The following is a 26,468-nucleotide window of genomic DNA, read 5'->3' on the forward strand; positions in this document are numbered from 1 at the left end:
TTTGTTAGAAGTGAAGGGCCCGGCAGGCATAGCCTACAGCAAATGATAATTTAATAACTGAAGGATAATGTAGTAACTCACTATAATACATTAACTTCATGAAATGTTCCCCTCATTCAGTTGTTATTAAGTACTGCTTTTTCTTATTTTCTTTGCCCAGCTCCAGAAGGTTGAGAGGGTTAATTTACTAATTGTTATTTCACTGTGTGAAGTTGTTATTTCATCTTCTGATTATTACTGCAAAGCAGCATGACTCCTGCGTGAGAGGCAGCTAAACATCTGTCAGAAGTGGGATTTGAACCCACGCCTCCAGGGGAGACTGCGACCTGAACGCAGCGCCTTAGACCGCTCGGCCATCCTGACTACTGGACAGTAACTGGGTTTCGGGTTAAAGAGTAGAAGACCAGTAAATGACCAGTAAATAAAGACCAGTAAATGCACGATACTGACTTGCACTTTCAATAGTCATTTGTTTTTATCAATTACAAGCTCCAGTCATTGATTTAACCTCAATATGGCCTTCAATGGGAAACGCGTAGAAAATCGTCATTGATTGAGCGCTAAAGTGGCCTCAGAATATGGACATTCTGATATAAATGATCAAATTGCTCAGATAAGACCGAAAAGGTGTCTGGAAGTATCAGCAACCATCAGGGTAAGAGTGACAACAGGTCCACACTGGGGGAAATCTTAACAAATGGCTTAATGGGTATTTGCAGCGCAATCTTGTTTTTATTTATTTTTAGGGTTTAACAAGGCAGCTCACCTGTGACCTGTGGCTTGACTTTAGATGCGGCGACTTCGATTATCCCTGAAGACTATATTTTTGTTCTTCCCGCCAATACAATCCACTGACAACGACCGACGAGTTGTGCCTTCCGAGATGCCTTTTGTTATTTGCCTGTTTGGGAAATTGCGCGATTCTTGCAATTCTCTTTCAGCCTCTCATCAACTAGCTGTTTTTGCAGAATGTTACAAATACGATAGTTATTCACTAGTCATATTAACTAGGTGTTATTTCCATTACCGTAAGTCATTTATTTATCAACTGGTTTTCAACAAAGCAGCATGACATGCAGGCGCTAAAGAGTTGTCAGAAGTGGATGTCGAACACACGCCTCCAGGGGAGACTGCGACCTGAATGGCTTAATGGTTATTTTCAACGCAATCGTGTTTTTATTATATTTTTCGGGTTTAACAAGGCATCTCACCTATGACGTGTGGCTTGACTTTAGATGCGGCGAGTTCGATTACCCTGCAAACTACAAGAGAGTCTTCAGAATATGGCCATTTTGACATGAATATAAAAATCCCTCAGATAGGACCAAAAAAGTGTCTGGAGCAATCCGGTAAGAGTGACAACAGGTCCACATGTCAAAATGGGGGAAATCTTAGCAAAAGGCTTAATGGTTATTCATGAGAATCGTGTTGTTGTATTTTTGAGTGTATCATGGGATCTCACCTGAAATCTGTGGCTTGCCCACAAACCTGTAACCTATGCTACTGTTGACCTCATAGAGCTAGAAGGATGGATAACCAGGTGTGTAAATGTGTGAGGTGAGATAGATGGCCTGCAGTCCTATCCCAAATGGACACCTGATCCCTATGTACTTGTGGAGATCTGAGAGGATGTGATTGGTATATGAAACACGAATAAACTTCCACCTCCGGAGGGGTCAAAAAATGTATTTTCGTTGTCGGCAGGATTCGAACCTGCGCGGGAAGATCCCAATGGATTTCTAGTCCATCGCCTTAACCACTCGGCCACGACAACTGTGACAGTAGAATTGTTTGTTAGAAGTGAAGGGCCCGGCAGGCATAGCCTAGCAGCAAATGATAATTTAATAACTGAAGGATAATGTAGTAAGTCACTATAATACATTAACTTCATGAAATGTTCCCCTCATTCAGTTGTTATTAAGTACTGCTTTTTCTTATTTTCTTTGTCCAGCTCCAGAAGGTTGAGAGGGATAATTTACTAATTGTTATTTCACTGTGTGAAGTTGTTATTTCATCTTCTGATTATTACTGCAAAGCAGCATGACTCCTGCGCGAGAGGCAGCTAAACAACTGTCAGAAGTGGGATTTGAACCCACGCCTCCAGGGGAGACTGCGACCTGAACGCAGCGCCTTAGACCGCTCGGCCATCCTGACTGCTGGACAGTAACTGGGTTTCGGGTTAAAGAGTAGAAGACCAGTAAATGACCAGTAAATAAAGACCAGTAAATGCACGATACTGACTTGCACTTTCAATAGTCATTTGTTTTTATCAATTACAAGCTCCAGTCATTGATTTAACCTCAATATGGCCTTCAATGGGAAACGCGTAGAAAATCGTCATTGATTGAGCGCTAAAGTGGCCTCAGAATATGGACATTCTGATATAAATGATCAAATTGCTCAGATAAGACCGAAAAGGTGTCTGGAAGTATCAGCAACCATCAGGGTAAGAGTGACAACAGGTCCACATGGGGGAAATCTTAACAAATGGCTTAATGGGTATTTGCAGCGCAATCTTGTTTTTATTTATTTTTAGGGTTTAACAAGGCAGCTCACCTGTGACCTGTGGCTTGACTTTAGATGCGGCGACTTCGATTATCCTGAAGACTATATTTTTGTTCTTCCCGCCAATACAATCCACTGACAACGACCGACGAGTTGTGCCTTCCGAGATGCCTTTTGTTATTTGCCTGTTTGGGAAATTGCGCGATTCTTGCAATTCTCTTTCAGCCTCTCATCAACTAGCTGTTTTTGCAGAATGTTACAAATACGATAGTTATTCACTAGTCATATTAACTAGGTGTTATTTCCATTACCGTAAGTCATTTATTTATCAACTGGTTTTCAACAAAGCAGCATGACATGCAGGCGCTAAACAGTTGTCAGAAGTGGATGTCGAACACACGCCTCCAGGGGAGACTGCGACCTGAATGGCTTAATGGTTATTTTCAACGCAATCGTGTTTTTATTATATTTTTCGGGTTTAACAAGGCATCTCACCTATGACGTGTGGCTTGACTTTAGATGCGGCGAGTTCGATTACCCTGCAGACTATAAAAGTGTCTTCAGAATATGGCCATTTTGACATGAATATAAAAATCCCTCAGATAGGACCAAAAAAGTGTCTGGAGCAATCCGTCAGGGTAAGAGTGACAACAGGTCCACATGTCAAAATGGGGGAAATCTTAGCAAAAGGCTTAATGGTTATTCATGAGAATCCTGTTGTTGTATTTTTGAGTGTATCATGGGATCTCACCTGAAATCTGTGGCTTGCCCACAAACCTGTAACCTATGCTACTGTTGCCTATAGAGCTAGAAGGATGGATAACCAGGTGTGTAAATGTGTGAGGTGAGATAGATGGCCTGCAGTCCTATCCCAAATGGACACCTGATCCCTATGTACTTGTGGAGATCTGAGAGGATGTGATTGGTATGCTTCCAATGTTAATTCCTGAACTCCCAAAAACCTTTCAGCAGCACGTACAATTAATCTTTAGAATCGGTATCCTTCAACTGGTGAACGACGTTATGAATCTCAACAGGTTGCGGGGCATCCACTGCCATAGCTTCCTCAGCACCAATCACTCTTTCAACTATTTCCAGCGCCTCCCAGTAGGAGAACTACTGTACAGTTTATTGATGTGGATGTTCCCATATATAATATAAATGGATACATGCCATTGGTCAGAACTGGTGTTATGAAACTGATGGAGACTATTTGGTAAAAAAAAAAATATATATATTTAACTAGGCACATAGCATACATAACAGGCTAGGATAATTAAAGTGGCAGGTTAGGATAATTAAAGTGGCAGGTTAGGTGAATTAGCGTGGCAGGTTAGGTGAATTAGCGTGGCAGGTTAGGAGACTGAGGTTAAGGTTAGGAAAAGGGTGAGGGTTAGAGATTTGTTTACCATGCAGGTTTGGAAAACTAACGTGTCAGGTTATGATAATTAACGTGGTGGTTGGAGACTGAGATTAAGGTTAGGAAAAGGGTTATGGTTTAGCTACAATGCTACAGTTGTCAACAACTGTTGTCCCCAACGCAAAAGAAACAGTCACGGACCAATGGGGAGCATCAATTGGTGTAAACTTGATATCATGAAACACCCGATATCAGAGAACGCCCCTAATTGCGGTCTGCAATTACACCCTTCTCGGATCAAGGGGGCAGGCTTCCAGTCTATAAGCATGCTTTCCACTGTGCTCAGAGGGCATTTTCGGTTCTGCAGTTCAGCTGAAGCACGGGCAAATTCCCATTGATGGCCCCATAGCGAAGTCACATTTAAAAAAATAATAATAATTTATCATCAAGTTTCTTAACAAAACATCTTTTGAATTATTCAAGTAATTGCCTTAGAGTCAGATTTTTTCCCATCACTCACAGCCAAAGTTATTAACTATTTTAGATTCATGCAGTGAGGTGGGTGAGCTTATGCCACATGCAGATGTTGAAAGGAAAACACACCTCTTGACCTGCGTGTGCATAATGTAGGTCAAGGAGCAGCCTCATCTCATAGACTAGATGTAACATAGTAAATATAAATCAGGGACTCTCAAAATAGTATGATATGTTACATTTTTATGGTTACATAAGACAGGTGGTTACTTAATAAATGGAATTTGGTGGTGCTGTACTGTAACAGTGAGCTGAGCCAGTTGAAACTATTGACGTCAGGGATATATTGTTGGTGACTGTGTGTTCCTTTATTAGTTTTGTGTTTTTTTATTATTTTATTTCTGGTCCCCTCCTACCTGAGAGGCATGAGGCCTGTGTGGCGTTGCACTGTTAAAATCATCCCAGTGTGGAGATGAAACACCTGTGTGTTACAAAGCCACATGCTCTGTCCTCTCTGCTCTACCTAGGTGTTTTAATGTGGGTAATACAGAGATAATACTAATACAGAGATAACCACTGCTCTACCTAGGTGTTTTAATGTGGGTAATACAGAGATAATACTAATACCGAGATAAAACACCTAGGTAGAGCAGTGGTTGTCTCGGTATTAGTATTATCTCTGTTTTACCCACGTTAAAACACCTAGGTAGAGCGGTGGTTAACGTGGGTAAAACAGAGATAATACTAATACAGAGATAACCACTGATCTACCTAGGTGTTTTAATGTTAGTAATACTAATACAGAGATAACCATTGAACATGCATTTTCCATTATGTCATTGTGTTTACCATTTCAGAACCTTACATCTGTAGTTTGAAGCATATACAGGGCATTATATAAGAGCCCTTGACTTTTTCCACATTTTGTTAAGTTACAGACTTATTCGAAAATTGATTAAATGCATTTTTTTTCCCCCTCATCAATATACACACTATACCCCATAATGACAAAGTGAAAACAGGTTTTTAGCAAATATATAAAAATGAACACCTTATTTATTATTCAGACCCTTTGCTCAGACTCGAAATTGAGCTCAAGTGCATCCTGTTTCCATTGATCATCCTTGAGATGTTTCTATAACTTGACTGGAATCCACCTGTGGTAAATTCAAATGATTGGACATGATTGGAAAAGGATCACACCTGTCTATATAAGGTCCCACAGTTGACAGTGCAAGTCAGAGCAAAAACCAAGCAATGAAATCAAAGAAATAGTCTGTTGAGCTTCGAGACAGGTTTGTGGCGAGGCACAGATCTGGGGAAGAGAACAAAAACATTTCTCAAATCTCTGTTGGCTGGGCTCCCCGCTTGTGCCGTCAAACTCCTGTCCCACGTTGGGCGCAAACATTTTAAGGGCTTAAGGGAGTCCCATAGGGAAGAGCACACTTAGCCCAGCATCGTCCGGGTTTGGCCGTCATTTTAAATAACTATTTGTTGTTAACTGACTTGACTAGATAAATAAAGATTAAATAAAAATAAAAAATTAAAAGTGGGATGCATTGCCAGCAAAGCCACGACACAACAAGACACTAAACAATACATTAATTGCGCTGAAACGGTGCCCACAAACTGTTACATAAAGCTGACCCAACAGCATAGTCCCAACAACTTACCACTGCTACACCTGGCTATCAACGGAGCCTTGTCTGGCAACGAAACAGTTCATTCAGCCTCATTTACTGCTTTAAAAAAAAACATGGCTGGCTTACTTAAACAAATGTGGTTTCTACTGACAATTGAGATGTACAAACTATGGCATAAGGGGATGTAAAGCGGATAAGAGAAAGTCTGTAATTTCGATTAAGACATTAATGAGCGAGCTACGACGGACGTAGTCAATATAACTATTTGTGCAGCCCTTTTGAAATGCAAAGCGACAGAATTCAGAACATGGACCGTTCTTACAGTGTTCTCCCTGTACGCCAAGTCAGAACCGTAGGATAAATAAAAGGGCATACACGCAGACAATGAAAATTCTTACAATATTCAATGATTACATTTCTCAAAAACAGGTTATAGGCTACATGTGAACCACCAAGTCAGAACAGGAGACAAAATGAAGAGGTGAAAATAGACCAAATTATTAGGGTGAGGCACATGGGCTACTAACATTTTACTACACAACATACACTTAGTATTACTTTCTTAGCTACAGTATACACATCTCTCTGGCATATTACATCATTTATGCAGCAGCAGACAAGACATTTTTGGACTCACCTTGTTATGCTGTGCTCACTTGAACAGGAAGGTTGCGCGGCAGTCCTTCATGGGCATATTTTGTCATCAAACTTTGTCATCAAAGTCTGGCATTCTCTGGATTTATGGTGCTTTCAAAACTGGGAACTCAAAGGTAAAAATAATGGAATCAGTGATCTTCAGGTCGTAGCTGTAGAAAGAGGCCCGAGTTCCCAATTTACAATTCCGAGTTGGAGGAAAGTTCAAAACGTATTTTACCAGTTGTAGCTCATTTTTCCCCGAGTTCCCAGTTGTCTTGAACTCACTCAAGTCAGATTTTGCAGTACAGAGTTAAGTTGTTTTGAGCGCGGCACAAATCAAACTTCATTGACAGCAGGGCCAATGTTGAATGTTTACAATTTTAAACGAGGAAAAGAGCCCCTTAATCTTCGACTTGGGACCACAGAGCCACTCCACTGAATAGCAGGCTAATGATTGCTTTGCAATGCTTGCAGTTAGCCACTGATTCCTTCCAAACCACTCATTGTTGAATTCGCCATTTCCAACTTGTTGTGTAATGTTTGTCCAATGGCCGATGAGCACCGATACGTTTTATCTATAATTTCTCATTATTTCTCTTCATATGACAAAGATTAAAAAGGATTTGCCAGTAGATTGTCAACTTGATTCATGATGATGACTACTAGCTCAGATTTTGAAAGTAAGATGTTGACATGATCAGTCCAATCAAAGCGACTGTAGATATAACATGATTTGAAGTTATTTTATCTGTGGACAATGACCTTGAGCCTTCTTGGATGTGCACTTCTAATGTAACTATGGCAGCACCCAAGGGGCTTGGATTTTCAAGTTCTACCCTTAGACTTGGCAGTGACGTATTGTCCCCATGAATAACAGAACACTGAGCCAATCACGGCACAACGCTCCGTATTTTCTGCTGGCTTGCCCCACCTCCACAGAAAGCAATGAGCTAGGCTGAAAGACCTGCATTTGAGCTGCCTAACTCAAGAAAACGAAAAAGAGACCATGTTTATATACTAACATATTAACAACTCAATTACATGTTTTTTACATTGTTTGCAAACAGATCATTTTTTTCTCACTTTTTTATCGCTAAAACTGTGGGGCTCAAAACAGGTGGCCAACCTGCCCTGAATGATGGGTCGCCACTGAACTTATCTAGAACACTGGAGTCCATCTGGATGTTTAACCTTCCAAAGTTCCCCCATGTCACCCTGCTCCTCCGTACATTCCACTGGCTTCCAGTCGAAGCTCACATCCACTACAAGACAATGGTGTTTACTTACGGTGCAGCAAGAGGACCTGCCCCATCTCTACCTTCAGGCGATGCTCAAACCCTGTATCCCAACCCGAGCACTCAGTTCTGCCACCTCTGGTCTCATGGCCATCCCACTGCTACAGGAAGTCAAACTCCCTCTCAGTCCAGTCTAAGCACTTCTCTGTCCTGGCACCCCAATGGTGGCACCAGCTTCCCTCTGATGGTAGGACAGCAGAGTCCCTGCCCATCTGCCCGAAAAGGTCTGAAACCCTACATCTTTAAAGAGTATCCCCCCAAAATAATAATAATAATAATAATGTGACACTGACTAATTGAGGAGAAATGTATTTACTGTGATATGTGGTTGTCTCACCTGGCTATCTTAAGATGAATGTACTGGTGACATCACAGGGTCAGAGAGAACTCCTGACTGTAGTCATACAAAAATACTCCAGGCACTCAGCCCATAAGAACCATTCATACTGTCAGATCTAATATGAAGAACTGAATACAACCATAACAACCATTCATACTGTCAGATCTAATATGAAGAACTGAATACAACCATAACAACCATTCATACTGTCAGATCTAATATGAAGAACTGAATACAACCATAAGAACCATTCATACTGTCAGATCTAATATGAAGAACTGAATACAACCATAAGAACCATTCATACTGTCAGATCTAATATGAAGAACTGAATACAACCATAAGAACCATTCATACTGTCAGATCTAATATGAAGAACTGAATACAACCATAACAACCATTCATACTGTCAGATCTAATATGAAGAACTGAATACAACCATAACAACCATTCATACTGTCAGATCTAATATGAAGAACTGAATACAACCATAACAACCATTCATACTGTCAGATCTAATATGAAGAACTGAATACAACCATAACAACCATTCATACTGTCAGATCTAATATGAAGAACTGAATACAACCATAACAACCATTCATACTGTCAGATCTAATATGAAGAACTGAATACAACCATAAGAACCATTCATACTGTCAGATCTAATATGAAGAACTGAATACAACCATAACAACCATTCATACTGTCAGATCTAATATGAAGAACTGAATACAACCATAACAACCATTCATACTGTCAGATCTAATATGAAGAACTGAATACAACCATAAGAACCATTCATACTGTCAGATCTAATATGAAGAACTGAATACAACCATAACAACCATTCATACTGTCAGATCTAATATGAAGAACTGAATACAACCATAACAACCATTCATACTGTCAGATCTAATATGAAGAACTGAATACAACCATAACAACCATTCATACTGTCAGATCTAATATGAAGAACTGAATACAACCATAAGAACCATTCATACTGTCAGATCTAATATGAAGAACTGAATACAACCATAAGAACCATTCATACTGTCAGATCTAATATGAAGAACTGAATACAACCATAAGAACCATTCATACTGTCAGATCTAATATGAAGAACTGAATACAACCATAAGAACCATTCATACTGTCAGATCTAATATGAAGAACTGAATACAACCATAACAACCATTCATACTGTCAGATCTAATATGAAGAACTGAATACAACCATAAGAACCATTCATACTGTCAGATCTAATATGAAGAACTGAATACAACCATAACAACCATTCATACTGTCAGATCTAATATGAAGAACTGAATACAACCATAAGAACCATTCATACTGTCAGATCTAATATGAAGAACTGAATACAACCATAACAACCATTCATACTGTCAGATCTAATATGAAGAACTGAATACAACCATAAGAACCATTCATACTGTCAGATCTAATATGAAGAACTGAATACAACCATAAGAACCATTCATACTGTCAGATCTAATATGAAGAACTGAATACAACCATAAGAACCATTCATACTGTCAGATCTAATATGAAGAACTGAATACTAAAGAGAAGAAGAGGTTGACCAGTACATATTCATGTAACTTTATTTTTCATTGGCAGATCAATTAAGTTTGCTTCAATGCAGTTATCCAAACACATTCATGATCAGTAAAATAACTCATCTAGTTTTAAAGACAATTAATAAACACATGGATTCATTTCATAAACTGTGTATCATTAAATAAAGTTGTAAAATAATCCCCCCAAACTAATGGTGAAAAGTGATCGTCACACCATCTCTATCTGATACATGTTAGGGGCGGAAGGTAGCCTAGTGGTTAGAGCGTTTGGCCAGTAACCAAAATGTTGCTAGATCGAATCCCCGAGCTGGTAAGGTAAAAATCTGTCGTTCTGCCTCTGAACAAGGCAGTTAACCCACTGTTCTTAAGCCAGCATTGTAAGTAAGAATTTGTTCTTAACTGACTTGCCTAGTTAAGTAAAGGCTCAATAAAAAAAAGTGTCTACTAACTCATTCCCACAGAATACTGCAGAGGGACAACCTGGTCTCAGAGCAAAACGTATTATATATTACAAAAACATCCGTGCCACTCATTTAGTAGGTTACATTACATTGGCCTACCAATATAAACTGAACTAAAATATAAACTAAACATGTAAAGTGTTGGTTTCATGAGCTGAAATAAAAAATTCCAGCAATGTTCCATATGCACAAAAAGCTAATGTCTCTCAAATGTTGTGCACAACTTTGTTTATATCCCTGTTAGTGAGCATTTCAGCCTTTGTCAAGATAATCCATCCACCTGACAGGTGTGGCATATCAAGATGCTGATAAAACAGCAGTATCATTACACAGGTGCACCTTGTGCTGGGGGACAATAAAAGGCCACACAACACAATGTCACAGTTGTCTCAAGTTCAGGGAATGTGCAATTGTCATGATGACTGCAGGAATGTCCACCAGAGCTGTTGCCAGAGAACTCAATATTTATATCTTTACCATAAGTCACCTCTAACGTCCTTTTAGAGAATTTGCCAGTACATCCAACCGGCCTCACAACTGCAGATCACATGTAACCACGGCAGTCCAGGACCTCTTCACCTTTAGGATTGTCTGGGAGGGGGCTGAGTAGTATTTCTGTCTGTAATAAAGACCTTTTGTGGGGAAAAACTCATGCTGATTGGCTGGGCCTGGCTCCCAAGTGGGCTTATGCCCTCCCAAGTCCCACCCATGCCTGAGCCCCTGCCCAGTCATGTGAAATCCATAGATTAGGGCCTCATTTATTACAATTGACTGATTTCCTTATACAAACTGTACATCTTTGAAATTGTTGCGTTTAGATTGTTGTTCAGTATAATACGACTTGTAGGACGTATCGTATGTTATGAATTACAATTCGTATGTTATTTTACGCATTGCTATTCATACAATATGTTACGAACTTGTAATATGTATGATATGTTACGAATTCCAATTTGTTGTTGCTAACGTTAGCTAGGTTAGGGGTGAGGGGTTTAAGGTAGAGTTAAATGGGTTTAGGGGAAAGGTTAGCTAACATGCTAAGTAGTTGCATGCTAAGCTAACATGCTAACATAGCTAAAAAGTAGTAAGAAGTTGCAAAGTTGCTAATTAGCTAAAATGCTAAAGTCCTCCTTGATGAGATTCAAACACGCAGCCTTTGGCTAGATGTTTGACTTACATGCGCACCCCTCCACAGAGCAGGAGTAAGGCTTCTCCCCTGTGTGTATACATTGGTGTGTTAAGTTGCTATGGTGAGAGAAACTCACCCAAAAGTCAGAGAAGACGTAAGCAGGCTTCTCTCATGCGCGTGTTCTCTGATCAACTTTTAGCTCAGTTGCTGTTTTGAAGCATTTTACACAGGCAGAGGAGGAGTATGGCTTCTCTCCTTCATGTATATGTTGGTCTTTTTAAGGTATCCAGTCGAGAGAAACTCACCCACAGTCAGAACAGGAGGAAGGGCTTTTCTACTGTATGTGTTCTCTGGTGAACTTTTAGCTCATTTGATGTTTTAAAACATTTTCCAAGGTCAGAGCAGGAGTATGGCTTCTCCCCTGTATGTATACGTTCATGTGATTTTAAGTTGAAAAGTTGAGAGAAACTAGTTCCACAGTCAGGGCATAAGAAAGGCTTCTCTCCTGTGTGTGTTCTCTGATGAACTTTTAGCTGAGTTGATGTTTTAAAACGTTTTCCACAGTCAGAGCAGACGTAAGGCTTCTCTCCTGTGTGTATACGTTGGTGTGTTTTTAAGGTGCCCAGACGAGAGAAACTCGCCCCACAGTCAGAGCAGGAGTATGGCTTCTCTCCTGTATGTATACGTTCATGTGTTTTTAAGTGGGAAAATTTTGAGAAACTAGTTCCACAGTCAGAGCAGTAATACGGCTTCTCTCCTGTGTGTGTTCTCTGATGAACTTTTAGCTCAGTGGATGTTTTGAAGCATTTTCCACAGTCAGAGCAGACGTAAGGCTTCTCTCCTGTGTGAGTCATCTGATGAACTTTTAGCTGAGTTGATGTTTTAAAACGTTTTCCACAGTCAGAGCAGACGTAAGGCTTCTCTCCGGTGTGTATAAGTTGGTGTGTTTTTAAGGTGCCCAGATGAGAGAAACTTGCCCCACAGTCAGAGCAGAAGAAAGGCTTCTCTCCTGTGTGAGTCCTCTGATGAATTTTCAGCTCATTTGATGTTTTAAATTTTTTTCCACAGTCAGAGCAGTAATAAGGTTTCTCTCCTGTGTGTGTTCTCTGATGAACTTTTAGATGAGTTGATGTTGTGAAGCATTTTCCACAGTCAGAGCAGGAGAATGGCTTCTCCCCTGTATGTATACGTTCATGTGACTTTAAGTGGGAAAGTTGAGAGAAACAAGTTCCACAGTCAGCGCAGAAGAAAGGCTTCTCTCCTGTGTGTGTTCTCTGATGAACTTTTAGTTCATTTGATTTTTTAAAACATTTTCCACAGTCAGAGCAGGAATAAGGCTTCGCTCCTGTGTGTATAAGTTGGTGTGTTTTTAAGGTTCCCAGACGAGAGAAACTCGCCCCACAGTCAGAGCAGAAGAAAGGCTTGTCTCCTGTATGTATACGTTCATGTGTTTTTAAGTGGGAAAATTTTGAGAAGCTAGTTCCACAGTCAGAGCAGTAATACGGCTTCTCTCCTCTGTGTGTTCTCTGATGAACTTTTAGCTCAGTTGATGTTTTGAAGCATTTTCCACAGTCAGAGCAGACGTAAGGCTTCTCTCCTGTGTGAGTCTTCTGATGAACTTTTAGCTCAGTTGATGTTTTGAAGCGTTTTCCACAGTCAGAGCAGACGTAAGCCTTCTCTCCGGTGTGTATAAGTTGGTGTGTTTTTAAGGTGCCCAGATGAGAGAAACTCACCCCACAGTCAGAGCAGAAGAAAGGCTTCTCTCCTGTGTGTGTTCTCTGATGAACTTTTAGCTCATATAATGTTTTAAAACATTTCCCACAGTCAGAGCAGGAGTATGGCTTCTCCCCTGTATGTATACGTTCATGTGATTTTAAGTTGGAAAGTTGAGAGAAACTAATTCCACAGTCAGAGCAGAAGAAAGGCTTCTCTCCTGTGTGTGTTCTCTGATGAACCTTTAGCTGAGAGTATGTTTTAAAACATTTTCCACAGTCAGAGCAGTAATAAGGCTTCTCTCCTGTGTGTGTTCTCTGATGAACTTTTAGCTCAGTTGATGTTTTGAAGCATTTTCCACAGTCAGAGCAGGAGTAAGGCCTCTCTCCTGTGTGTATTTTTAGGTGTATTTTTAGCTTTGATAGAAATGGGAAAATCTCTTCACAGTGTGGGCAGTGATGAGACCTCTTAGCTCTCTGATCTTCCTGCTGTTGCTCTCTGGATGTAGAGAATGTCTCAACATGGTATCCTGTGTGAACATAAGAAGAACCAGTCAGTTGGTGTGATATACAGTGGGGAGAACAAGTATTTGATACACTGCCGATTTTGCAGATTTTCCTACTTACAAAGCATGTAGAGGTCTGTAATTTTTATCATAGGTACACTTCAACTGTGAGAGACGGAATCTAAAACAAAAATCCCGAAAATCACATTGTATGATTTTTAAGTAATTAATTAGCATTTTATTGCATGACATAAGTATTTGATACATCAGAAAAGCAGAACTTAATATTTGGTACAGAATCCTTTGTTTGCAATTACAGAGATCATACGTTTCCTGTAGTTCTTGACCAGGTTTGCACACACTGCAGCAGGGATTTTGGCCCACTCCTCCATACAGACCTTCTCCAGATCCTTCAGGTTTCGGGGCTGTCGCTGGGCAATACGGACTTTCAGCTCCCTCCAAAGATTTTCTATTGGGTTCAGGTCTGGAGACTGGCTAGGCCACTCCAGGACCTTGAGATACTTCTTACGGAGCCACTCCTTATTTGCCCTGGCTGTGTGTTTCGGGTCGTTGTCATGCTGGAAGACCCAGCCACGACCCATCATCAATGCTCTTACTGAGGGAAGGAGGTTGTTGGCTAAGATCTCGCAATACATGGCCCCATCCATCCTCCCCTCAATACGGTGCAGTCGTCCTGTCCCCTTTGCAGAAAAGCATCCCCAAAGAATGATGTTTCCACCTCCATGCTTCACGGTTGGGATGGTGTTCTTGGGGTTGTACTCATCCTTCTTCTTCCTCCAAACACGGCGAGTGGAGTTTAGACCAAAAAGCTCTATTTTTGAATCATCAGACCACATGACCTTCTCCCATTCCTCCTCTGGATCATCCAGATGGTCATTGGCAAACTTCAGACAGGCCTGGACATGCGCCTGCTTGAGCAGGGGGACCTTGTGTGCGCTGCAGGATTTTAATCCATGACGGCGTAGTGTGTTACTAATGGTTTTCTTTGAGACTGTGGTCCCAGCTCTCTTCAGGTCATTGACCAGGTCCTGCCGTGTAGTTCTGGGCTGATCCCTCACCTTCCTCATGATCATTGATGCCCCACGAAGTGAGATCTTGCATGGAGCCCCAGACCGAGGGTGATTGACCATCATCTTGAACTTCTTCTATTTTCTTCTATTTTCTAATAATTGCGCCAACAGTTGTTGCCTTCTCACCAAGCTGCTTGCCTATTGTCCTGTAGCCCATCCCAGCCTTGTGCAGGTCTACAATTTTATCCCTGATGTCCTTACACAGCTCTCTGGTCTTGGCCATTGTGGAGAGGTTGGAGTCTGTTTGATTGAGTGTGTGGACAGGTGTCTTTTATACAGGTAACGAGTTCAAACAGGTGCAGTTAATACAGGTAATGAGTGGAGAACAGGAGGGCTTCTTAAAGAAAAACTAACAGGTCTGTGAGAGCCGGAATTCTTACTGGTTGGTAGGTGATCAAATACTTATGTCATGCAATAAAATGCAAATGAATTACTTAAAAATCATACAATGTGATTTTCTGGATTTTTGTTTTACATTCCGTCTCTCACAGTTGAAGTGTACCTATGATAAAAAATTACAGACCTCTACATGCTTTGTAAGTAGGAAAACCTGCAAAATCGGCAGTGTATCAAATACTTGTTCTCCCCACTGTACATGTTAATCAAATGTATTTTATGAAGCCCTTTTTACATCAGTAGTTGTCACAAAGTGCTTAACCTGTCTGGTACAAGTGGGATGCTAGCATCCCACCTCGACAACAGCCAGTGAAATTGCAGGGCGCCAAATTCAAAACAACGGAAATCCCATAATTAAAATTCCTCAAACATACAAGAATTTTACACCATTTTAAATATAAACTTCTTGTAAATCCAGCCACAGTGTCCGATTTTAAATAGGCTTTACGGCGAAAGCACACTAAACGATTATGTTAGGTCAGCACCTAGTCACAGAAAACCATACAGCAATTTTCCAGCCAAGGAGAGGTCTCATAAAAGTCAGAAATACCGATTAAATTAATCACTAACCTTTGATGATCTTCATCAGATGGCACTCACAGGACTTCATGTTACACAATAAATGTTTGTTTCGTTCGATAAAGTTAATCTTTATGTCCAAAAACCTCATTTGAAATTGGTGTGTTGTGTTCAGAAATGCATTGTCTCAAACAAACATTTGGTGAAAGTGCAGAGAGCCACATCAAATAACAGAAATACTCATCATAAACATTGATAAAAGATACAAGTGTTAAACATACGAATACCGATAAACTTCTCCTTAATGCAACCGCTGTGTCAGATTTCAAAAAGGCTTTACGGCGAAAGCACACTTTGCGATTACGTTAGGTCAGCGACTAGACACAGAAACCCATACAGCCATTTTCCAACCAAGGAGAGTGTCACAAAAGTCAGAAATAGCATTAAAATTAATCACTTACCTTTGATGATCTTCATCTGGTGGCACTCCCAGGTCTCCATGCTAGACATCAAATGTTCGTTTTGTTCGATAAAGTTCATCTTTATGTCCAAATACCTCCGTTTTGTTCAGAAATCTAAAGGCACAATGCACGCTCTCAAAACCAAAAGTACAATAAAAGATAGTAGAAACATGTCAAACGATGTTTAAAATCAATCCTCAGGTTGCTTTTGTCATCAATAATCAATAATATTTCAACCGGACAAAAGCTTCGTCAATGGAAAAAGGTAAACAAGAAATGCGCGCTCCCGATCATGTGCTTGGTTCATGAATGGAAATTTCCACTGTCCTCTCATTGAAGCGGTGTACCTCCCTAATTTTTCTGAGTAAAAGCCTGAAACAAAGCCTAAAGACTGGTCACATGTTGAGGAAGCCATAGAGATCGTGAACTGGGTCCTAAGTCTTTCTATGGTGGATAGGCTTTCAATGGAAAACCAGCCTTTAAAAATAATAGTACTTCCTGGTTGGATTTTCCTCAGGTTTTCACCTGCCATATCAGTTCTGTTATACTCAGACATTATTTTAACAGTTTTGGAAACTTTAGAGTGTTTTCTATCCACATCTACTAATTATATGCATATCCTAGCTTATGGGCCTGAGTAGCAGGCAGTTTAAATTGGGAACGCTTTTCATCCAAAATTCCAAATGCTGCCCCCTACCCTAATGAAGTTAACAGATACCCAGCCTAAAATCCCCAAAGAGCAAGCAATGCAGATGTAGAAGCACAGTGGCCGAAAGAAACTCCCTAGAAAGCAGGAACCTAGGAAGAAACCAGACTCAGAGTGGTGACCAGTCCTCTTCTGGCCATACCGGGTGACAAGTAGCCTAGTGGTTAGAGCAACCGAAAGGTTGCAAGATCGAATCCCCGAGCTGACAAGGTAAAAATATGTCGTTCTGCCCCTGAACAAGGCAGTTAACCCACTGTTCCTAGGCCGTCATTGAAAATAAGAATTTGTTCTTAACTGACTTGCCTAGTTAACCTGTTTGGGCGCATGTCCAAACGCTAGCGGGACACCTACGACAACATCCGGTGAAATTGCAGAGCGCGAAATTCAAAATACAAAAATCGTAATATTAAACATTCATGAAAATACAAGTGTCTTACATCATTTAAATGCTTCTTGTTAATCCAACTGCGTTGTCAGATTTCAAAAATGCTTTACGGAGAAAGCATACCATGCGATTATCTGAGGACAGTGCCCCACGTCAAAATACTTTTTAAACCAGCACAGGCGTCACAATATCACAGACAGCAATTAAACAAATCACTTACCTTTGAAGATCTTCCTCTGATTGCAATCCCAAGGGTCCCAGCTACACAATGAATGGTCGTTTTGTTCGATAAAGTCCTTCATTATATCCCAAAAATGTCAGTTTAGATGGCGCGCTTGATTCAGTAATTCACTCGTTCAACATGCACACAAACCAATCCAAAAAGTTACCGGTAAAGTTCGTCCAAACAAGTCAAACGAGGTTTCTAATTAATCCTCAGGTACTCTAATATCTAAATAAACAATAATATTTAAGACGGAGAATAGTGTGTTCAATAGCGAAGATAAAAAACGAAGAGCGCACTCTCGTTGATGCGCGCAACATGACTACTTTTCTAAATGGGGGACACCTTGGAAAAACTACAAATACCTGAAACCCATTCTAAAGACTGTTGACATCTAGTGGAAGCCATAGGAACTGCAATCTGGGTCCTGTCTATTTGTTTATCCAATAGGCAAGCACTGAAAAACCTGTGACCTCAACAAACAAAAAAATTCTGGGTTGGATTTTCCTCAGGTTTTCGCCTGCCATATCAGTTCTGTTATACTCACAGACATCATTTTAACAGCTTTTAGAAACTTCAGAGTATTTTCTATCCAATGCTATCAAGTATATGCATATCCTAGCTTTTGGGCAGTTTACAGGCAGTTTACTTTGGGCACGTCAGTCATCCGAAATTCCGGACAATAACCAGTATGCCAAGGAAGTTAAATAAAGGTAATAAAAATTTTAATAAATACACTACCATTAGTGGTGAAATTAATGAATAAATTCAAAAGATTGGGGTCACTTACAAATGTCCTTGGTCTTGAAAGAAAAGCAAATTTTTTGTCCATTCAAATAATGTCAAATTGATCAGAAATACAGTGTAGACATTGTTAATGTTGTAAATGACTATTGTAGCTCGAAACGGCTGAAGATCTCGTACAACGCTGTGTACTACTCCCTTCACAGAACAGCGCAAACTGGCTCTAACCAGAATAGTGTCTAGAAGGCTAGTATCCCGGAGTCGCATCTTCACAGTTGACGTTGAGACTGTTGTTTTGCGTATACTATTTAATGAAGCTGCCAGTTGAGGACTTGTGAGACGTCTGTTTCTCAAACTAGACACTAATGTACTTGTCCTCTTGCCCAGTTGTGCACCGGGGCCTCCCACTCCTCTTTCTATTCTGGTTAAAGCCAGTTTGCGCTGTTCTGTGAAGGGAGTAGTACACAGCGTTGTACGAGATCTTCCGTTTCTTGGCAATTTCTCACATGGAATAGCCTTTATTTCTCAGAACAAGAATAGACTGACGAGTTTCAGAAGAAAGGTCTTTGTTTCTGGCCATTTTGAGCCTGTAATCGAACCGACAAATGACCCAGATACTCAACTAGTCTAGTGGTTAGAGCATTGGGCTCATAACCGAAAGGTTGCAAGTTCGAATCCCCAAGCTGACAAGGTACAAATCTGTCGTTCTGCCCCTGTTCCTAGGCCATCATTGAAAATAAGAATTTGTTCTTAACTGACTTGCCTAGTTAAATAAATAAAAGAAGGACCGTTTTATTGCTTCTTTAATCAGCACCACAGTTTTCAGCTGTGCTAACATAATTGCAAAAGGGTTTTCTAATGATCAATTAGCCTTTTAAAATGATAACCTTGGAGTAGCTAACACAACATGCCATTGGATCACAGGAGTGATGGTTGCTGATAATGGGCTTCTGTACACCTATGTAGATATTCCAATAAAAGAAAATCACCCGTTTCCAGCTACAATAGTAATTTACAACATTAACAATGTCTACACTGTATTAATGATCAATTTGATGTTATTTTAATGGAGATTTTTTTTCCATTTTTTATTTTTTACTTTTCTTTCAAAAACAAGGACATTTCTAAGTGACCCTAGATTTTTCAACAGTAGTGTATGTATTCATTTCAATAGGCTGTATGGGAATGGGGGAAAAAACTATTCTAAAACTGGGTAGGAGTCAAAAACTAAAAAGAGGCAAAAGACGTGAAAATTATGAGCTATATCATCCTCCACTCACTATCACAAGAGTTAGTAACTATACAGACTCATTTCATATAACTTAAAAACACTGGCAGTTTGTCTACTTCACTTCCTTAGTCTACACTCTGAGCACTCCAGATAACCCAGTGAATAAAACAAATGCTGGCAATACTGGTGTCATCCATACAAGTCTTAGCAGCATGAAATAACATCTACAATGCATTCAAACGTATTCAGACCCCTTGACTTTTTCCACATTTTGTTACATTACAGCCTTATTCTAAAACTGATTAAATTGTTTTTTCTTCTTCTCATCAATCTACAAACAATACTCCATAATGACATCACAATACCCCATAATGACAAGGGCAAAAACAGGTTTTTAGAAATAACTGAAATATTACATTTACGTAAGTATTCAGACACTTTACACAATAGTTAGTTGAAGCACTTCTGGCAGCGATTACAGCCTTGAGTCTTCTTGGGTATGAAGCTACAAGCTTGGCACACTTGTATTTGGGGCGTTTCTCCCGTTCTTCTCTGCAGATCCTCTCAAGCTCTGTCAGGTTGGATGGGGAGCATTTCTGCAAAGCTATTTTCAGGTCTCTCCAGAGATGTTAGATCGGGTTCAAGTCCGGGCTCTGGCTGGGCCACTCAATGACATTCAGAGACTTGTATCGAAGCCACTCCTACGTTGTCTTGGCTGTGTGCTTAGGGTTATTGTCCTGTTGGAAGGTGAACCTTCACCCCAGTCTGAGGTCCCGAGCGCTCTCAAGTAGCTTTTCATCAAGGATCTCTCTATACTTTGCTACATTCATCTGTCTCTTGATCCTGACTAGTCACCCAGTTCCTGCCGCTGAAAAACATCCCCACAGCATGCTGCTGCTGCCACCATGCTTCACCGTAGGGGTGGTGCCAGGTTTGCTCCAGACATGACGCTTGGCATTCAGGCCAAAGAGTTCAATCTTGGTTTCATCAGACCAGAGAATCTTGTTTCTCATGGTCAGAGTCCTTTAGGTGCCTTTTGGCAAACTCCAAGCGAACTGTCATGTGCCTTTTACTAAGGAGTGGCTTCCGTCTGGGCAATAAAGGCATGATTAGTGGAGTACTGCAGAGATGGTTGTCCTTCTGGAAGATTCTCTCATCTCCATAGAGGAACTCTGGAGCTCTGTCAGAGTGACCATCAGAGTGGCCCTTCTCCCCCGATTGCTCAGTTTGGCTGGGCGGCCAGCTCTAGGAAGAGTCTTGGTGGTTCCAATCTTCTTCCATTGAAGAATGATGGAGGCCTCTGTGTTCTTGGGGACCTTTAATGCTGCAGAAATGTTTTGGTACCGGTCCCCAGATCTGTGCCGACACAATCCTGTCACGGAGCTCTATGGACAAATCCTTCGACCTCATGACTTGGTTTTTACTCTGACATGCACTGTCAACTGTGGGACCTTACATAGACAGGTGTGTGCCTGTCCAAATCATGTCCAATCAATTGAATTTACCACAGGTGGACTCCAATCAAGTTGTAGAAACATCTCAAGGATCATCTCATAGAAAAAGGTCTGAAAACTTACCTAAATAAGCAATTATTATACACACTGCTCAAAAAAATAAAGGGAACACTAAAATAACACATCCTAGATCTGAATGAATGAAATATTCTTATTAAATACTTTTTTCTTTACATAGTTGAATGTGCTGACAACAAAATCACACAAAAATTATCAATGGAAATCAAATTTATCAACCCATGGAGGTCTGGATTTGGAGTCACACTCAAAATTAAAGTGGAAAACCACACTACAGGCTGATCCAACTTTGATGTAATGTCCTTAAAACACGTCAAAATGAGGCTCAGTAGTGTGTGTGGCCTCCACGTGCCTGTATGACCTCCCTACAACACCTGGGCATGCTCCTGATGAGGTGGCGGATGGTCTCCTGAGGGATCTCCTCCCAGACCTGGACTAAAGCATCCGCCAACTCCTGGACAGTCTGTGGTGCAACGTGGCGTTGGTGGATGGAGCGAGACATGTCCCAGATGTGCTCAATTGGATTCAGGTCTGGGGAACGGGCGGGCCAGTCCATAGCATCAATGCCGTCCTTTTGCAGGAACTGCTGACACTCCAGCCACATGAGGTCTAGCATTGTCTTGCATTAGGAGGAACCCAGGGCCAACCGCACCAGCATATGGTCTCACAAGGGGTCTGAGGATCTCATCTCGGTACCTAATGGCAGTCAGGCTACCTCTGGCGAGCACATGGCGGGCTGTGCGGCCCCCCAAAGAAATGCCACCCCACACCATGACTGACCCACCGCCAAACCGGTCATGCTGGAGGATGTTGCAAGCAGCAGAACGTTCTCCACGACGTCTCCAGACTGTCACATGTGCTCAGTGTGAACCTGCTTTCATCTGTGAAGAGCACAGGGCGCCAGTGGCAAATTTGCCAATCTTGGTGTTCTCTGGCAAATGCCAAACTTCCTGCACGGTGTTGGGCTGTAAGCACAACCCCCACCTGTGGACGTCGGGCCCTCATACCACCCTCATTGAGTCTGTTTCTGACCGTTTGAGCAGACACATGCACATTTGTGGCCTGCTGGAGGTCATTTTGCAGGGCTCTGGCAGTGCTCCTCCTTGCACAAAGGCGGAGGTAGCGGTCCTGCTGCTGGGTTGTTGCCCTCCTACGGCCTCCTCCACGTCTCCTGATGTACTGGCCTGTCTCCTGGTAGCGCCTCCATGCTCTGGACACTACGCTGACAGACACAGCAAACCTTCTTGCCACAGCTCGCATTGATGTGCCATCCTGGATGAGCTGCACTACCTGAGCCATTTGTGTGGGTTGTAGACTCCGTCTCATGCTACCACTAGAGTGAAAGCCCCGCCAGCATTCAAAAGTGACCAAAACATCAGCCAGGAAGCACAGGAACTGAGAAGTGGTCTGTGGTCACCACCTGCAGAACCACTCCTTTATTGGGGGTGTCTTGCTGATTGCCTATAATTTCCATCTGTTGTCTATTCCATTTGCACAACAGCATGTGAAATTTATTGTCAATCAGTGTTGCTTCCTAAGTGGACAGTTTGATTTCACAGAAGTGTGATTGACTTGGAGTTACATTGTGTTGTTTAAGTGTTCCCTTTATTTTTTTGAGCAGTGTATATTTTTTACATTTGCAAGAATTTCTAAAAACCTGTTTTGGCTTGGTCATTATGGGGTATTGTGCGTAGATTGATGAGGAAAAACATGTAATCAATTTAGGAAAAGGCTGTAACGTACCAAAATGGGAAAAATGGGAAGGGCTTTTTCCACATTTTGTTATGTTACAGAATTATTCTAAAATTAAATAAAAAAATATCCTCAGCAATCTACACACAATACCCCATAATGACAAAGCGAAAACAGGTTTAGACATTTTTGCAAATTTATAAAAACTTAAAAAACAGTAAAACAAGACAGACTCAAAATTGAGTTCAGATGCATCCTGTTTCCATTGATCATCCTTGAGATGTTTCTACAACTTGATATAAAAAATATTAAATATACACTACTGTTCAAAAGTTTGGGGTCACTTAGAAATATCCTTGTTTTGAAAGAAAAGCACATTGTTTGTCCATTAAAATAACATCAAATTGATCTGAAATACAGTGTGGACATTGTTATTGTTGTAAATTACTATTGTAGCTGGAAACGGCAGATATTTTATGGAATATCTACATAGGCGTACAGAGGCCCATTATCAGCAATCATCACTCCTGTGATCCAATGGCACGTTGTGTTAGCTAATCCAAGTTTATCATTTGAATTGAGCTCAGGTGCATCCTGTTTCCATTGATCATCCTTGAGATGTTTCTACAACTTGATATATAAAATATTAAATATATATGTATCAGATATAAATCATCAGGATGTGGTAGTCTACTGGTTATGTTCAACACTTCTCCAATCGTTGTTGAGATCTGATATTCTGTGCAGCGCAAAACGAGATGCAGGCCTATATCATATTTCTCAAATCCCTTTCAGGCTAAATTCCAGTCGAACATGGAGAGGACAGTAATGCATAACTACACTGAAAAAAATATAAACGTGTTGGTCCCATGTTTCATGAGCTGAAATAAAAAAATCTTGGAAATCTTCCTACACACACAAAAAGCTTATTTCTCTCAAATGTGTGCAGAAATATGTTTACATCACTGTTAGTGAGCACTTCTCCTTCGCCAAGATAATCCATCCACCTGACAGGTGTGGCATATCAAGAAGCTGATTAAACGGCATAATCATTACACAGTCGCACCTTGTGCTGGGGACTATAAAAGGACACTTTAAAATGTACAGTTTTGTTACACAACACAACGCCACAGATTTCTCAAGTTTTGAGGGAGCGTGCAATTGGCATGCTGACTGCAGGAATGTCGACCAGAGTTGTTTCCAGAGAATTGAATGTTAATTCCTCTACCATAAGCTGCCTCCAACGTCGTATTAGACAATTTGGCAGTACGTCCAACCGGCCTCACAATCGTAGACCACGTGTGATAACGTCAGCCCAGGACCTGAGGTGTGTCTGGCTGCCAAGTGGGTGGGCCTATGCCTTCCAAGGCCCACCCATGGCTGCACCCCTGCCCAGTCATGTGAAATCTACAGGTTAGGGCCTAATTCATTTCAATTGACTGATGTCCTTATTATATATATATATATATTAGAAATTACATTGAACCTTTATTTAACTAGGCAAGTCAGTTAAGAACAATTCTTACTAACAATGACAGCCTTCCGGGTAACAGTGGGTTAACTGCATTGTTCAGGGGCAGAACGACAGATTTTTACCTTGTCAGCTCAGGGATTCGATCTAGCAACCTTTCGGTTACTGGCCCAACGCTCTAACCACCAGGCTACCTGCCGCCCCTTATATGAACTGTAACTCAGTAAAATCTTTGAAGTTGTTGCATGTTGTGTTTATATCTATGTACAATAAACATACAAGAAGCTGGTGAAGAGCTACAAAAGGAAGTAAATATCCCTAATAGACTGAAAGATGATGGAATTTCATCAAACTTATGAGCTCCTGAGTGGCGCAGCGGTCTAAGGCACTGCATCTCAGCGCTAGAGGTGTCACTACAGACACCCTGGTTAGATTCCAGGCTGTGTCACAACCGGCCGTGATTGGGAGTCCCATAGGGCGGCGCACAATTGGCCAAGTGTCGTCCGGGTTTGGCTGGTGTAGGCCGTCATTGTAAATAATAATTTGTTCTTAACTGACTTGCCTAGTTAAATAAAGGTTAATAGTAATAATTGTGAGGCTCTCCATGAGCATTAGCTGCTACTTCACTCAATCCTGTTTTAAAAAGTCTCCCTGTGTGACATTCCTTGAGACCAACCAGAAATGTTTCCTTGGCCAAATATTCCCAGATTTTCATAAAAACAGCAAAACATGTTTTCTAATTTCTGCATCACCAAATGTTGAGCGCGACAAAAGAGTAGGCTAGGTGAGCATCAATCACTAGTTCGGTGCAGCAGACTGCAGGGGTGTAGTGCTGCAAGAGCGATGAGCCGCCACAATGGTGTTTTGTTTAGTAAAGTTAGATCAATGTCTTGGACGATCACCTACTGAATAATTAGTAGTACACATAACCAAATATTATGGTTATGTGGTTTTTGTTGTAACATTACTGTTACAACAAAAACAACACCTAATTTCTTACGAGATTTTAGAATGGTTTGCTGAATCGTCTCAAACTCAACGGCGCACGCCATTAGGCAGAATGTGCTTTGATTAAAACAAAATACAGGAAGTCTATATAATTTAACACCATCTGCTCTAATTTGCTAACCAAACAGTAATTCAAGACGATTTAAATGCATATTCCCATGAAATTGATTGAGATCAAACGATTGGCATGCAGACGCAGCTTGGTCATTTCACTGGTAAAACGCGAAGAATTATAATTCAATATTGACAGTGATGATGCCATGGCCTATGTTGAAATGAGGTATGCCTAACTTGGTGATCTTCAGACAATGTGTGGGCAAAGGCAGGCGTTACAAGTTTTTAAATGTTTTGCCTCGCTGTGAAGTCTTGAGTTGTTCAGGGATGTGTGATGTCAGAATTACAGAATTCAACCTAGCAATAGACTGGTCATAACTTATGGAGGTCTAATTTATGAAGATAACTTATAGATAGAACCTGCTCTTACCATGACTAACAGTTGTCCTAATCTTCTCCTTCATCTTTAATGTTGACATTCAGCTCCAGTGTTTGACTGCAGTCCTCCAGCTTCACTGATGCCATCTCTGGATCCTGCGGTGCAAACTGGGCTCCACTGTCACAATCAGGACCCAGTGACTGTAGGTTTCTACTCAGTGTGGAAGGAGAGAGGCAGGCTGGGTTTGTGCTCACTGTTGATGTTACCGGCCTCAGACTTAATCTGAGTCGGCCTGTAGTAATAAAGACAAACGGACATAAAAGTTATTTTCTTGACAGTTCTGGCACTTTATTCTGTAAAAATATTTTTTCTTGATCAATTATCTCATTTCAGTAGATCAGGTAGCTAATCCTTGACAAAACATTCATTCACATTAGACACAAAGTACACATTTTAAATTGCACAACATAAGTGCACTTAATCTATAGTAGATTTCCTAAATTCACATAAATGCATAAATGACTAAAAAAACATTTATTACAAGATTGCAGTATGATTTATGTACTATTATCCTGAATAACCTCGTCTTCACTGTATTATTTCACTCACAAAAAACAATTATATTTCCTGTTCACAACATAGTAAGAATTATCAGGGGTCGTACAGTGGCAAGTCAAATTCAAGGACTTTTTCAGGAACTAATATTTATTTACTTTAAGCCCCGTGTGAAAACCCTGAATTACAGATAAATATAGAAACAACTGAATGTGTCTGAATATTAGTACACATGTAAAGGACTGATAATCATTACATTCAGCTTCAAAACTGTAGAGCAACTGAAATGTTCTCTCTCTGATGAGGCACTACCTGCACTGAAGTCCGTTGATGCAGACCTCCTATGGTATCATGGC

General features: G+C 40.8%; 1 protein-coding gene, 1 long non-coding RNA gene and 3 other non-coding genes across 5 annotated transcripts; all 5 read right to left on the minus strand.

The window, feature by feature from the left end:
- Positions 1 to 280: 280 nt before the first annotated feature.
- trnal-cag lies at positions 281 to 363 on the minus strand. The gene has a single exon. It is a non-coding gene; the product is annotated as a tRNA-Leu (tRNA).
- Positions 364 to 1,692: 1,329 nt separating this feature from the next.
- trnas-aga lies at positions 1,693 to 1,774 on the minus strand. The gene has a single exon. It is a non-coding gene; the product is annotated as a tRNA-Ser (tRNA).
- A 297-nt stretch (positions 1,775 to 2,071) lies between these two features.
- On the minus strand, positions 2,072 to 2,154 carry trnal-cag. The gene has a single exon. It is a non-coding gene; the product is annotated as a tRNA-Leu (tRNA).
- Positions 2,155 to 11,376: 9,222 nt separating this feature from the next.
- Positions 11,377 to 13,537, minus strand: LOC120033638 (zinc finger protein 585A-like; the record flags this gene model as incomplete). The annotated part of the gene is made up of 1 exon (XM_038980073.1): positions 11,377 to 13,537. A coding segment is annotated over one exon (1,779 nt), but the record flags the coding sequence as incomplete, so codon positions are not given.
- Positions 13,538 to 13,563: 26 nt separating this feature from the next.
- On the minus strand, positions 13,564 to 25,638 carry LOC120033660. The gene is made up of 2 exons (XR_005473975.1): positions 25,609 to 25,638; positions 13,564 to 13,689 (listed from the first exon to the last, which is right to left on the minus strand). It is a non-coding gene; the product is annotated as an uncharacterized LOC120033660 (long non-coding RNA).
- Between the last annotated feature and the right edge of the window lie 830 nt (positions 25,639 to 26,468).

Source organism: Salvelinus namaycush, chromosome 40 (assembly GCF_016432855.1).
Source record: "Salvelinus namaycush isolate Seneca chromosome 40, SaNama_1.0, whole genome shotgun sequence".
Lineage (NCBI taxonomy): Eukaryota > Metazoa > Chordata > Actinopteri > Salmoniformes > Salmonidae > Salvelinus > Salvelinus namaycush.